The 15,792-nt window shown below is 45.1% G+C and overlaps 1 protein-coding gene across 1 annotated transcript in view; it reads left to right on the top strand.

Annotated features, from left to right (window-relative positions):
• The first annotated feature begins 337 nt into the window (after positions 1-337).
• The window catches only part of LOC311145156 (protein mono-ADP-ribosyltransferase PARP8-like), a 68,196-nt gene continuing 52,741 nt past the window's right edge, over positions 338-15,792 (top strand). The window contains exons 1-2 of the mRNA XM_084181354.1: positions 338-756; positions 3,328-3,382. Coding sequence (XP_084037480.1) covers positions 666-756; positions 3,328-3,382 — 146 coding nt within the window. The 5' untranslated portion in view covers positions 338-665. The remainder of the gene's footprint in view (positions 757-3,327; positions 3,383-15,792) is intronic.

The raw sequence follows: 15,792 nt of genomic DNA, 5'->3' as shown, positions 1-15,792 counted from the left end.
AGTTTTCGATTTAGAAAACTTGAATCTGTAACAAACCTAGTGGACTCCGTTTTGTAGACTTTATCATTTGCCAAAGTTTTTTGTTGTTGTTGCATTGTTTAGAAGTGCAAGGGCGAATTTAATTATTGCACACATCACAGTTTCCGAACAGAAATATGCAAATAAATGCTAGAACGCACCAATAGGATCTCACTAACTCGTGCTTGGCTCTGCCCATCTCCTGCTTGTTCTGCCCACTATGATTCATTTGCTCCCGTTGGAAACGACAGGCTCTGGTCTATCATGGGTTATAACAGTCTTTGACCTTAGCAGTACAGATCTCCATTATTTGGTTCAACGGTGCACGGCGATTAAGAGTGGGGCTTCCGGAGTAAACCAGGAACAGGCTATCGTAATGAAATCCATCGAAGTGCGGAGCCACTGCTGCTGCTGACTCCTGCGGTATACCAGTATAATCATCTATAGCTATCGGAGATGATATCCGCTACGAGCTGAAACGGAACGGTACGACGATCGGACACACCTGGAATATAACCAAAGCAGTCTCGACCAGCCAGCCACGCTCCATCGAAAATTCAGTTTTACTGGAAATACAGCAGTCCTTTTGATGGGATCTTATTTTGCCTTTATTAGAGAAGAGAAGCCATTCCTGTGGGGTTTATTTCATGGGGATGTGTTCAAGACAAGAGAGAATACAAAAAGACGTCGACATCGTAATTCAAAAGTGCAAGGCAGAGAAAGACTGCCTTTTCTCTGGTGAGTGTGTCTTGTGTGCAGAGGTGACAGTGTAACGTTACGTGTTCCACCCAGGTTAATAAAACCGTAAGGTGTATGCTGATTCACACACACTCATCCGTTTCGTCCTTGTCCTCAATAGCAAAAAAAAGCATCTTCTAGACCCGACAATTGTCAATATCACAAATGAATCTAATCGTAGACCGACATTTTATTTGAAAGGTGTGTGCGATGATTAAATTGGTAAAAACCTAACAGTGTCTGGGGTTATCATTACATTTTAGTCTGGCAAAACATTTTGCCTTGGTACGGAACGTTTTAAATTATACTAATTATTAGAAATAATTTGAATTAGAATGGAGCAGAAAAAGAACATGAATATGCATGTCATGATGACACTAGGTTCTGGGTAAACATCCCTACAGATTGACAAACAGCCAAAATATTGACACCAGCCGTAGCTTGTCTATTTGCCTATCGACGTTAGTTGGACCGGACATAGGCTAACGGTTGTGGTAAACTTATACTGAACAAAAATATGAACGCAACATGTAAAGTGTTGGTCCCATGTTTCATGAGCTGAAAAATAAAATATACCAGAATGTTTTCCATATGCACAAAAATCTTATTTCTCTGAAATGTTGTGCACAAATTTGTTTACATCCCAGTTAGTGAGCATTTCTCCTTAGCCAAGATAATCCATCCATCTGACAGTTGTGGCATATTAAGAAGCTGGGGACAAATAAGGCCACTCTAAAATGTGCAGTTTTGTCACACAACACAATGCCACAGATGTCTCAAGTTGAGGGAGCTTGCATTTGGCATGGTGACTGCAGGAACGTCCACCAGAGCTGTTGCCAGAGAATTGAATGTACATTTTTCTACCATAAGCTGCCTCTAACATAATTTTAGAGAATTTGGCAGTTTGCCCAACCTTCCTCACAACAGCAGACCACGTGTAACCACGCCAGCCCAGGACCTCCACATCCGGCTTCTTCACCTGCGTGATCGTCTGAGACCAGCCACCTGGACAGCTGATGAAACTGCAAAATGTCTGCACAAACTGTCAGAAACCGTCTCAGGGAAGCTCATCTGCGTGCTCGTCAGGGAAGCTCATCTGCGTGCTCGTCGGGGAAGCTCATCTGCGTGCTCGTCAGGGAAGCTCATCTGCGTGCTCGTCGGGGAAGCTCATCTGCGTGCTCGTCAGGGAAGCTCATCTGCGTGCTCGTCGGGGAAGCTCATCTGCGTGCTCGTCAGGGAAGCTCATCTGCGTGCTCGTCGGGGAAGCTCATCTGCGTGCTCGTCGGGGAAGCTCATCTGCGTGCTCGTCAGGGAAGCTCATCTGCGTGCTCGTCAGGGAAGCTCATCTGCGTGCTCATCTGCGTGCTCGTCAGGGAAGCTCATCTGCGTGCTCGTCAGGGAAGCTCATCTGCGTGCTCGTCAGGGAAGCTCATCTGCATGCTCGTCAGGGAAGCTCATCTGCGTGCTCGTCAGGGAAGCTCATCTGCGTGCTCGTCAGGGAAGCTCATCTGCGTGCTCGTCAGGGAAGCTCATCTGCGTGCTCGTCGTCCTCGCCAGGGTCTGGACCTGACTACAGTTCGGTGTCGTAACCGACTTCAGTGGGCAAATGCTCACCTTCGATGGCCACTGGCACGCTGGAGAAGTGTGCTCTTCACGGATGAATCCCGGTTTCAACTGTACCGGGCAAATGGCAGACAGTGTGTATGGAGTCGTGTGGGCGAGCGGTTTGCTGATGTCAACGTTGTGAACAGAGTGCCCCATGGTGGGGTTATGGTATGGGCAGGCATAAGCTACGGACAACTAACACAACTGCATTTTATCGATGGCAATTTGAATGCACAGTGATACGGTGACGAGATCCTGAGGCCCATTGTCGTGCCATTCATCTGTCGCCATCACCTCATGTTTCAGCATGATAACGCACAGCCCCATCTCGCAAGGATCTGTACACAATTCCTGGAAGCTGAAAATGTCCCAGTTCTTCCATGGCCTGCATACTCACCAGACATGTCACCCATTGAGCATGTTTGGGATGCTCTGGATCGACGTGTACGACAGTGTGTTCCAGTTCCCGCCAATATCCAGCAACTTCGCAGAGCCATTTGAAGAGGAGTGGGACAACATTCCACAGGCCACAATCAATAGCCTGATCAACTCTACGCAAAGGAGATGTGTCGCGCTGCATGAGGCAAATGGTGATCACACCAGATACTGACGTTATTATTATTTTTTGGTATCTTTGACCCGCAGATGCATATCTGTATTCCCAGTCATGTGAAATCCATAGATTAGGGCCTAAATATTTTATTTGTTAATTGACTGATTTCCTTATGAACTGTAACGCCAGTAAAATCTTTGAAATTGTTGCGTTTATATTTTTTTCAGTGTAACGTTGGCCGACAATTTACCTAATTTACATAATTTGTTAGTCAGTAGAACCCCCTTTTGATGTTTCCATGGAAACTGCATTTGTTGAAAGGGTATTTTTTTCCTATGGTCTTGGCGTGGCAGTGGCTTGGTTAATAACCCTCCTCTTGGTTTCTGTTCTGTTTCCCCTCTTATTTATTTCAGATTTCAGATACACTGACGCCACCTTCACCTTCACCTATTCCAAAGGCTCCAGAAGGTACAGTACAACGTTCAGAGATGACTCATTCTGTATCCTACTGGGCCACGGCTTGCCTACTGGTTGTCCAGATGTGGTCCTCTGTAGCTCAGTTGGTAGAGCACGGCGCTTGTAACGCCAAGGTAGTGGGTTCGATCCCTGGGACCACCAATACACAAAAATGTATGCACGCATGACTGTAAGTCGCTTTGGATAAAAGCGTCTGCTAAATGGCATATTATTATTTATTATTATTATGTTTTGGAAAGTTTTTCATTTACATTTTAGTCATTTAGCAGACGCTCTTATCCAGAGCGACTTACAGTTAGTGAGTGCATACATTCTTTTTTTTAATTTTTCATACTGGTCTGAACCCACAACCCTGGTGTTGCGAACACCACACTCTACCAACTGAGCTACATCCCTGCCGGCCATTCCCTCCCCCTACCCTGGACGACGCTGGGCCAATTGTGCGCCGCCCCATGGGTCTCCCGGTCGTGGCCGGCTACGACAGAGCCTGGATTCGAACCAGGATCTCTAGTGGCACAGCTAGCACTGCGATGCAGTGCCTTAGACCACTGCGCCACTCCGGAGGCTTTCACATAGGGTTTCATATGAATGGTGTGTGTGTGTGTGGGTGTGGGGGGGGCTATTGGACCTACCTTAAATCCACTTCACAGTTCTCCTGCGTGGCACAAATTAACTACCAGGACTCCTCTCTTTCAGGCCTGCCATTGGTTGGCATAATAAATATGCTAATTTTAATTACTTGATTGATGATAAGCTCTCTTTTTAAAACGCTGAAATACTGACAAAAAGCTGAGAATTAAGATTGGTTTCTTTTATAGAAATAATTCCTGCCTCACTTTGGAAAGTAGAAGGAAGATTGTTCAAGCAAAGCCTTTAGATTCAGTTTATCACTCTGCGCTGTGTTTTATCATTGGGGACAATTTTCATACAACATCACTGCATTTTGTATAGTTCTGTTGGCTGGCAATCTCTGACTACCAGAAGGGCCCAGCATTGGCTACTTTTTGTATATAAAGCAGTTCTTCAGAGACTTCCCCCACTACCTCAGCTCCCGTATTAATTGGAGATCCAGCAATTTTCAGACCTGCTCTCTGGACTGGCTGGTTCTGGATGTCCGGCGGGTCTCCACTGAGCTGGGGATACTTGTAGTTTTTATTCCCCCAGCTCATGGAATAGCTGTAAGGCCACATTGAGGGCTTTCTTGAGAATGGGACCCTGGTTTCAATGGTGACCCCCCCCCCCCCCCCCCCGTCTAAATAAAAGTTAAATAAAAACATTCTGGATTTAACTTGGGTAGGGTTGATTCAGTAGTCATTATCATATTCTGGTCTTAACTTGGGTTGGAATGCAAGTCTTTAGATGTTGATCACATGAAATTGTCATTCCGAACTTTATCTGCAATGTTATATTCCATTTTGTTGCGAGATACAGTGAGGGGAAAAAAAGTATTTGATCCCCTGCTGATTTTGTACATTTGCCCACTGACAAAGAAATGATCAGTCTATAATTTTAATGGTAGGTTTATTTGAACAGTGAGAGACAGAATAACAAGAAAAAACAAAAAAAAACGCATGTCAAAAATGTTATAAATTGACCCTATTAAGACACTTTATGTTGGTGTTTCCTTTATTTTGCCAATTACCTGTAGCAGGAGAGTATAGGACAGCTGGAAACGGCTTGAGTCGCACAAAATGTAACGTAACGTTGCGGATAAAGTTCGGAATGACACAATTTCATGTGTACAACATCTACAGACCTGCATCACTATACAGAGTAGTGTTGCACGGTATACTGGTACCACGGTTATATCACGGTATCAAAACGTCATGATACTTATGATGTCAAAATTTTTTAATACCTTAGTACCGTTTCATATGATACTACCAACCTTTTCAGCCCTACCGATCTAAAGAACCTGCTGGAGCCTGTTATAAAATGTTTCTAAAGTCATTTTGTTTATAAATTCAGTTGAATTTAAGCGTCAGCCACTAGTCTCTTGTATGAGCAGGTCCAAGCAGGTCCAATAATATTCACTTTCATGCCCATATCAGGTGTCAGCTGTAATCAGCCAGCAGCATCCCCTACCAGCACTCACTCACCTGCTCCTCTCTGGCCGCTCTTCACACGCGTCTATTCCTCCGTCAGTTTAACAGTATATATAATTTAGCCGTGATGGCGAGCGGGGATGCAGGCCCAGACCCTGATGAGTCTTCAGTAGACCTGTAGATGTGTTACAGCGAGCGAAGCCAGCGATGTTGATAGGTTGTATCATGTCATCGCCTGTTATAACCAAGAGCACAGACCAGTCTGAGTGCCACTTTGCCAGTTCACCGTCATGCAGCCTCTGAGTGCCAGAGAGGGGAAACGGAGCACCGCTTCGAGACAGGCTGCAGCTTTAGCCCTCCCGTTGTCCTAGGGTCAAAATGACCCGCCACTGTGTTAAACCAACTTTATTTAATTTTTATATTTTTGGGATCATTTGTGAGAAGGAGGCAGTGAGACTTTAAAGAAAGTATCACTGCCTCCTTCTCACAAATGATCCAAAAAATATAAAAATTAAATAAAGTTGGTTTAACACAGTGGCGGGTCATTTTGACCCTAGGACAACGGGAGGGTTAGAGTAAACGTCTTGTCTGTAGCCTAAACGGTTGAAAACATATTACCCAAGAAGCCTAAACGCTTTTATCTTTCTATCGGGATTCGCCGCATAAAAAAAAAAAAAAACGGTTGAAGTCGGAAGTTTACATACACCTTAGCCAAATACATTTAAACTCAGTTTTTCACAATTCCTGACATTTAATCCTAGTAGAAATTCCCTGTTTTAGGTCAGTTAGGATCACCACTTTGTTTTAAGAATGTGAAATGTCAACTTATTTATTTCAACTTTTATTTATTTCATCACATTCCCAGTGAGTCAGAAGTTTACATACACTCAATTAGTATTTGGTAGCATTGCCTTTAAATTGTTTAACTTAGGTCAAACGTTTCGGATAGCCTTCCACAAGCTTCCCACAATAAGTTGGGTGAATTTTGGCCCATTCCTCCTGACAGAGCTGGTGTAACTGAGTCAGATTTGTAGGCCTCCTTGCTCGCAAACGCTTTTTCAGTTCTGCCCACAATTGTCTATAGGATTGAGGTCAAGGCTTTGTGATGGCCACTCCAATACCTTGACTTTGTTGTCCTTAAGCCATTTTGCAACAACTTTGGAAGGATGCTTGGGGTCATTGTCCATTTGGAAGACCCATTTGCGACCAAGCTTTAACTTCCTGACTGATGTCTTGAGATGTTGCTTCAATATATCCACATAATTTTCCTTCCTCATGATGCCATCTATTTTGTGAAGTGCACCAGTCCCTCCTGCAGCAAAGCACCCCCACAGCATGATGCTGCCACCCCCGTGCTTCACGGTTGGGATGGTGTTCTTCAGCATGCAAGCTACCCCCTTTTTCCTCCAAACATAACGATGGTCATTATGGCCAAACAGTTCTATTTTTGTTGCATCAGACCAGAGGACTTTTCTGCAGAAAGTACGATCTTTGTCCCCATGTGCAGTTGCAAACCGTAGTCAGGCTTTTTATGGCGGTTTTGGAGCAGTGGCTTCTTCCTTGCTGAGCGGCCTTTCAGGTTATGTTGATATAGGACTCGTTTTACGTGTTTCCTACAGAATCTTCACAACGTCTCCTTCCTGAGCGGAATGACGGCTGCGTGGTCCCATGGTGTTTATACTTGCGTACTATTGTTTGTACAGATGAACGTGGTACCTTCAGGCATTTGGAAATTGCTCCCAAGGATGAACCAGACTTGTGGAGGTCTACAATTTATTTTCTGAGGTCTTGGCTGATTTCTTTAGATTTTCCCATGATGTCAAGCAAAGAGTCACTGAGTTTGAAGGTAGGCCTTGAAATACATCCACAGGTACACCTCCAATTGACTCCAATGATGTCAATTAGCCTATCAGAAGCTTCTAAAGCCATGACATCATTTTCTGGAATTTTCCAAGCTGTTTAAAGGCACAGTCAACTTAGTGTATGTAAACTTCTGTTCCACTGGAATTGTGATACAGTGAAATAATCTGTCTGTAAACAATTGTTGGAAAAATGAATTGTGTCATGCACAAAGTAGATGTTTAACCAACTTGCCAAAACTATAGTTTGTTAACAAGACATTTGTGGAGTGGTTGAAAAACGAGTTGTAATGATTCCAACCAAAGTGTACGTAAACTTCCGACTTCAACTGTAATTTCACAACCTGGTAACTTGACAGTAGGTTTAGGCTCATCTGATTGGCCCAGGAAGAAAGGAACAGGGTATGCTACTCATGAGATGTGATTCAGAGGTAGGATTCATACAGACCTACCGGAAGACTAAACTACATCAAACATCTATCTCTTTCTGGTGCTCCTTACATTCTGTTTGGTGCCTAATGTTTTAAAAGTTGGGAGCAGTGTGTTTGTGGGAGAGAGAGAGAGAGAGAGAGTGGTGCGTTTATGAGAGTGAGGGAGGCAGAGAGAGGTGTGTTTATGAGAGTGAGGGAGACTGAGAGAGGTGTGTTGATGAGCGTGAGGGAGGCAGAGAGAGGTGTGTTGATGAGCGTGAGGGAGACAGAGAGGTGTGTTTATGAGAGTGAGGGAGACAGAGAGAGGTGTGTTTATGAGCGTGAGGGAGGCAGAGAGAGGTGTGTTTATGAGAGTGAGGAAATAAGTGGAATGGTATCACCACATGGTTTCTGTATTTGATTCCATTCGCTCTGTTCCAGCCATTATTATGAGCCGTCCTCCCTTCAGCAGCCTCCACTGATGTATATTCCTTCCTCCAGCCAAATCACAGGCAGGCCTTTGCAAATGTGAGCAAATCAGCCATTCTATGCAGTATTCGATTATACACTGAACAGTGTGAAGTTAAATTCAGTGTGTTTTGATAGAACCCCCCCGAGTGGCACAGTGGTCAATTAGCTGTGCCACTAGAGATCCTGGTTCGAATCCAGGCTCTGTCCTAGCCGGCCGCGACCGGGAGACCCACACAATTGGCCCGGCGTCGTCCAGGTAAGGGGAGGGAATGGCCGGCAGGGATGTAGCTCAGTTGGTAGAGCATGGTGTTTGCAATGCCAGGGTTGTGGGTTTGATTCCCACGGGGGGCCAGTATGAAAAATAAAATTAAAATAATGTATGCACTCACTAAGTTGCTCTGGATAAGAGCGTCTGCTAAATATGTAAAATGTAAGTGTGAATTTCAGGTGACATGTTTTTGGAGAACGTTTAGAAAATGTGAACAAGCTTCCGGGGGGACGGGGCGAACAGGATGCTAGGCCACTAATTATTATATATATTGTTTACCGTGGTATCGCAATATTACTCAGTATCGCGATATTACTCAGTATCGTGATACTTGGCCTGGTATCTTATCATTTGTAAAATGTGACCAGCCTTTCACTTTCTTTCTTAAAGGTATTTAGGTGTTTCTGGGGCTGATGTTTTTTTCAGAGCCCCCTGTACTGCACTACGAGGATGAGGGAGTTCATCGCTGGTTGGTTTCTCAATAACAAGTGAAAAATCGCAAATAAAACTGTTTGGAGCTTTTATAACATTCCATTTACATAAAAAAGCAAACCTTTCCTGTAAGGCTGAACTGAAAACCGGCTTCAACAGGGTTAGCAGTCGCAGACATCAACAAAAATGTCAGTTTTTATACTCTCACTGGGTGTGCCCCAAATGGCACCCTATTATAGTGTAGCCCCAAATGGCACCCTATTATAGTGTAGCTGGCCGTGACCGGGAGACCCGTGGGGCGGAGCACAATTGGCCCAGCGTCGTCCAGGGTAGGGGGAGGGAATGGCCGGAAGGGATGTAGCTCAGTTGGTAGAGCATGGCGTTTTGCAACGCCAGGGTTGTGGGTTCGATTCCCACGGGGGGGGGGGGGGGGCAGTATGAAAAATAAAATAAAATAATGTATGCACTCACTAACTGTAAGTCGCTCTGGATAAGAGCGTCTGCTAAAATGTAATAGTGCACAACTTTTCAAAAGTACTATACAAGTAGTGCACTATCTAGGAATAGGGCTCCATTTCACACACGGCCACGGACTCCAAAAGGGTGATTACAGTACCGGCAGGAACCGTCAGCCCTAAAACATTACAAGTAGAGATGCTTGTTGTCTTGTCGTTCATCTGGCAATACTTTGTCAAGAAAAGAAGACATTAGGGCTGATTGACAGACAGCTGTCAGTCACTCTGAAGCAGACAGTTTTCTAAAGTGCATCGGAAGCCTTTCGTTTCTCAACCAAGACTCTTCTTTCTGTCATTTCTGTGTGTGTGTGTGGACTATTTTTGTGTCATTGTGGTAGAACAGGGAAGTAACATGTTTCCTGTACGAAATAGGCCTACAGTGTGAGAAACATCTGAACCCTACTCTGAAATACATTAAGGTTCTTTAATAGGGCTGTCCCCGACCCCGTCAAAATTATTGGGCGACGAGAGTCGTCGTCTTTTTAAAACCTGTATTTTTCCATATATAGACACACCCTATGTGCTTTAATAAAATCAAGTATATGTACTGAGCTTGTCTAATGTTTTAAGCACGCTGTTTGATTAAATAATTGAGACACAAATGACTCGAGGGAGCCAGAGATCAAGATGGCCTAACCAGCAGAAAATAAACTCTCCCCCCCCCCCCCCCCCCCGTAAACTGCCTCTTCCATCAATCCTATTAGCCAATGTTCAATCATTTGAAAATAAATTAGACGACCAAAGATTACAGTTATCCTACCAACGGGACATTAAAATCTGTAATATCTTATGTTTCACCGAGTCGTGGCTGAATGACGACATGGACAACATACAGCTGGCGGGATATACGCTGCATCGGCAGGATAGAACTGCTGACTCCGGTAAGACAAGGGGTGGCGGTCTGTGTATATTTGGAAACAACAGCTGGTGCACAAAATCTAATATTAAGGAAGTCTCAAGGTTTTGCTTGCCTGAGGTAAAGTATCTCATGATAAGCTGTAGACCACACTATTTACCAAGAGAGTTTTCATCTATATTTTTCGTAGCTGTCTATTTACCACCACAAACCGATGCAGGCACTAAGATTGCACTCAATTAGTTGTATAAGGCCTTAAGTAAACAGGAAAACGCTCATCCAGAGGCAGTGCTCCTAATGGCCGGGGTCTTTAATGCAGGAAAACTTAAATCCGTTCTACCTAATTTCTACCAGCATGTTAAATGTGCAACCAGAGGGGTGAAAAAAACTCTAGACCACCTTTACTCCACACACAGAGACGCGTACAAAGCTCTCCCTCGCCCTCCATTTGGCAAATCTGACCATAACTCTATCCTCCTGATTCCTGCTTATAAGCAAAAACTAAAGCAGGAAGCACCAGTGACTCGGTTAATAGGGAAGTGGTCAGATGACGCAGATGCTAAGCTACAGGACTGTTTTGCTAGCACAGACTGGAATATGTTCCGGGATTCTTCCGATAGCATTGAGGAGTACACCACATCAGTCACTGGCTTCATCAATAAGTGTATCGATGACGTCGTCCCCACAGTGACCGTACATACATACCCCAACCAGAAGCCATGGATTACAGGCAACATCCGCACTGAGCTAAAGGGTAGAGCTGCCGCTTTCAAGGAGCGGGACTCTAACCCGGACGCTTATAAGAAATCCCACTATGCCCTCTGATGAACCATCAAACAGGCAAAGAGTCAATACAGGACTAAGATTGAATCGTACTACACCGGCTCTGACGCTCGTCAGATGTGGCAGGGCTTGAAAACTATTACAGATTACAAAAGGAAAGCACAGCCGCGAGCTGCCCAGTGACACAAGCCTACCAGACGAGCTAAACTACTTCTATGCTCGCTTAGAGGCAAGCAACACTGAAGCATGCATGAGAGCACCAGCTGTTCCGGACGACTGTGTGATCACGCTCTCCGTAGCCGATGTGAGCAAGACCTTTAAACAGGTCAACATTCACAAGGCCGCGGGGCCAGACGGATTACCAGGTGGTGTACTCAGAGCATGCGTGGACCAACTGGCGCGGGGCCAGACGGGTTACCAGGTGGTGTACTCAGAGCATGCGGGGACCAACTGGCGCGGGGCCAGACGGGTTACCAGGTGGTGTACTCAGAGCATGCGGGGACCAACTGGCGCGGGGCCAGACGGATTACCAGGTGGTGTACTCAGAGCATGCGTGGACCAACTGGCGCGGGGCCAGACGGGTTACCAGGTGGTGTACTCAGAGCATGCGGGGACCAACTGGCGCGGGGCCAGACGGAGTACCAGGTGGTGTACTCAGAGCATGCGGGGACCAACTGGCGCGGGGCCAGACGGGTTACCAGGTGGTGTACTCCGAGCATGCGGGGACCAACTGGCGCGGGGCCAGACGGATTACCAGGTGGTGTACTCAGAGCATGCGTGGACCAACTGGCGCGGGGCCAGACGGATTACCAGGTGGTGTACTCAGAGCATGCGTGGACCAACTGGCGCGGGGCCAGAAGGATTACCAGGTGGTGTACTCAGAGCATGCGTGGACCAACTGGCGCGGGGCCAGACGGGTTACCAGGTGGTGTACTCAGAGCATGCGTGGACCAACTGGCGCGGGGCCAGACGGATTACCAGGTGGTGTACTCAGAGCATGCGTGGACCAACTGGCGCGGGGCCAGACGGGTTACCAGGTGGTGTACTCAGAGCATGCGTGGACCAACTGGCGCGGGGCCAGACGGATTACCAGGTGGTGTACTCAGAGCATGCGTGGACCAACTGGCGCGGGGCCAGACGGGTTACCAGGTGGTGTACTCAGAGCATGCGTGGACCAATTGGCATTTCCAACATCTCCCTGACCGAGTCTATAATACCTACAGTTGAAGTCGGAAGTTTACATACACCTTAGCCAAATACATTTAAACTCAGTTTTTCACAATTCCTGACATTTAATCCTAGTAAAAATTCCCTGTCTTAGGTCAGTTAGGATCACCACTTTATTTTAAGAATGTGAAATGTCAGAATAATAGTAGAGAGAATTATTTATTTCAGCTTTTATTTCTTCCATCACATTCCCAGTGGGTCAAAAGTTTACATACACTGAATTATTATTTACATTTTAGTCATTTAGCAGACGCTCTTATCCAGAGCGACTTACAGTTAGTGAGTGCATACATTATTTTAATTTTTTTCATACTGACCCCCCGTGGGAATCGGAATCGAACCCACAACCCTGGCGTTGCAAATGCCATGCTCTACCAACTGAGCTACATCCCTGCCGGCCATTCCCTCCCCTGGACGACGCTGGGCCAATTGTGCGCCGCCCCATGGGTCTCCCGGTCACGGCCAGCTACGACAGAGCCTGAATTCGAACCAGGATCTCTAGTGGCACAGCTAGCACTGCGATGCCGTGCCTTAGACCACTGCGCCACTCGGAAAAGAGAGTGTTGCCTTTAAATTGTTTAACTTGGGTCAAATGTTTCAGGTAGCCTTCCACAAGCTTCCCACAATAAGTTGGGTGAATTTTGGCCCATTCCTCCTGACAGAGCTGGTGTAACTGAGTCAGGTTTGTAGGCCTCCTTGCTCGCACACACTTTTTCAGTTCTGCCCACAAATGCTCTATAGGATTGAGGTCAGGGCTTTGTGATGGCCACTCCAATACCTTGACTTTGTTGTCCTTAAGCCATTTTGCCACAACTTTGGAAGTAAGTCTACTTCATAGTTGGGATGGTGTTCTTCGGCTTGCAAGCACTCCCTTTTTCCTCCAAACATAACGATGATCATTGTGGCCAGACAGTTCTATTTTTGTTTCATCAGACCAGATGACATTTCTCCAAAAAGTACGATCTTTGTCTCCATGTGCAGTTGCAAACCGTAGTCCCAGCGTCGTCCAGGGTAGGGGAGGGAATGGCCGGCAGGGATGTACAGTGGGGAGAACAAGTATTTGATACACTGCCGATCATGCAATAGAATGCAAATGAATTACTTAAAAATCATACAATGTGATTTTCTGGATTTCTGTTTTAGATTCCGTCTCTCACAGTTGAAGTGTACCTATGATAAAAATTACAGACATCTACATGCTTTGTAAGTAGGAAAACCTGCAAAATCGGCAGTGTATCAAATACTTGTTCTCCCCACTGTATATAGCCTCCCTACTGTTATGTTATTTTACTGCTGCTCTTTAATTTTTTTCTTAAACTGCATTGTTGCCGCATGTGGCAAAAACAAAAATTGATTTGATTTTCATATGCACATTTAATTTAGAATAGTCTTTGTATCTCAAAATCATTATCATGTGGTTAGTCTAAATTCAATCTAAAAATAAATGAAAATTATACAAATCCAAAAATAACTTCTATTGCCAACTGTGTAAAAATAGCCTACATAAAGCCATCAAATAAAAACATTGCAGACTGCAGGTAGAAAATATCCTGATAAAAATAAATATCCTATATATCCAATTGGCTATGCATGGCCTGTCTGCAACGAACTTGAAACATTGTATCAACTGTGTCTGGCCTGAATGCTAGCTAACTTGCAACATTGTATCAACAATAAACTGTGTCTGGCCTGAATGCTAGCAAACTTGCAACATTGTATAAAATATTCCGGGCCCTCAGTTTCCTGTGCCAGTGAGCTCGGGACAGGCACAGCTGTAGACTATTTGTGCCAAGGGATAATAAGTAATCAGGTATTTTATGACGTTTCCACTGGATCAGAGCATTACATTTTTCCTTTTCATGCCAAGTGGTTATCGAAAGGGAGAGAGCTGGAAATATGTTTTAAATACATTTGAAGAACTATTGTCATTCTCAATTGATTCTAAAAAAAACAGACTTTGTTTGCTTGCTGTTTGAGTTGAAGAACATTTTTACTTTGAGAAGCTGAACACTGTATGCTGGAGACATTCTGTTTGTTATTTTTGATTAAAACAAAACAGCTATTCATTAAATACGAATACGGAACTTGTTTTTGCGTGGATTGCGCTATGCGGTTAGCTTTTAACAGCTAGGACCGCTATTTCTTAACAGACAGGTTGAAGTCTGCTTGACAGAGATGCTAAGCTGCTAGCCATCAAGCTAACGAAGTTGGTACCAGATGAGTTTTCCAATGGAGCCCTCTTTGTCTGGAGAAATAAATGAACGGTTCCAGCGCTGTAGGAGCTGTGTCTACCACGCTTTGTTTCGGGACAAACCGGATCACTTTGAGTTCCATTGCGGCAATTGTTTACTTGCCGAGGATTTTAGGCTTGAGGTGGCTTCCTTGATCACTCCCCCATCTGATAGCGCCGTCAAAAGAGCACAGCATGAGGAGAAAGGCAATCAACGATGGTAGCATGTCAATAGCCGAAGGAAGCCGAAGACGGCAACCTCCCGCAAAGCAGTCTACACTCCCAACGAGAGCCCAGGAGCGGATACAAACAACGAATAGTTTCGCCGTCATGGACCATCGTCGCTGGGGGTGCCTGTGTCTGCGGCCGCAGTGCCTACTACTACGATTTCGAAGTCGACGTCGGCAACCTTCCGTCCCTTCTCTGGATCGTGCGGGGCTTCTCCATCTGTCGGAAGGCCTGCATCCTGTGAAGCATCCGTTGTTCGGGAGCAACGGGCTCAAGTTGTCCTGCTTCTCGCCCGTCCATAAAGTGTTCTCCGAATCCTGTGACGAGTCCTTCTTGCCAGCCAAGATTTTGGGCAGCTCCATGGTAAGAAATTTGACCGTTCCTGGTGCAAAAACAATGTCCTATCCCGGAGCTCGAGTAAATGACATTACTAAGCTGCTCCCGAATGTACTACGTAAACTTTTGACGGGTAGTGTATATTGTGAATCGCCCAAAAGTTGGAAAAAAAATCTTTAGATTTTTAGGCCATACCCTATGGTGTGCTTTCTCACCCAGTCTGGGTTAATCGGAAAATAAAAACTCCCACTTTGAGCTTTGAATGAATGAATTCCTGAACGTTGAAATTAAATGTGTAAAAGAGGATTCGGTACATTGTAACTCTCTGGCCTAAGCAGCAGGTGTTCAAGCCTATTTCACTGATGGAGAATTAGTCAATGGGGCTTAAACCACAGAAAGGGATGTGGGGGCGACCATGCCAAACCACCTTGTCCTTCCTTTCTAAACTAGGCCGTAAATACATATACCAGTGTAATGGGGAAAAGCCATGGGATGGTTTTTCAATACTGTTGAAACTATTTCTTTTAAGTATTTTTTGTTTTTTATTTTTTATATTTGTAGCTACTTTTTAAGTAAATACCTGCAGTCAACTTGTGCAATACGTTAGGAGATAAAGAAGAACGTGTTCAGTCATGTGGTGTTTGTTTACAACCACATAACGATGTGAGACCGGAGCCTTGAGTCACTCACTGTTGTGCAGTACGCGCCAGGTGATCTATTTACAGGATGGAATTCACAACT

This window comes from Coregonus lavaretus (assembly GCF_964263955.1).
Source record: "Coregonus lavaretus genome assembly, chromosome: 17".
NCBI classification, from domain to species: domain Eukaryota; kingdom Metazoa; phylum Chordata; class Actinopteri; order Salmoniformes; family Salmonidae; genus Coregonus; species Coregonus lavaretus.
The sequence above is the reverse complement of the archived record's forward strand: the minus strand, read 5'-3'. Positions and strand labels throughout refer to the sequence as shown.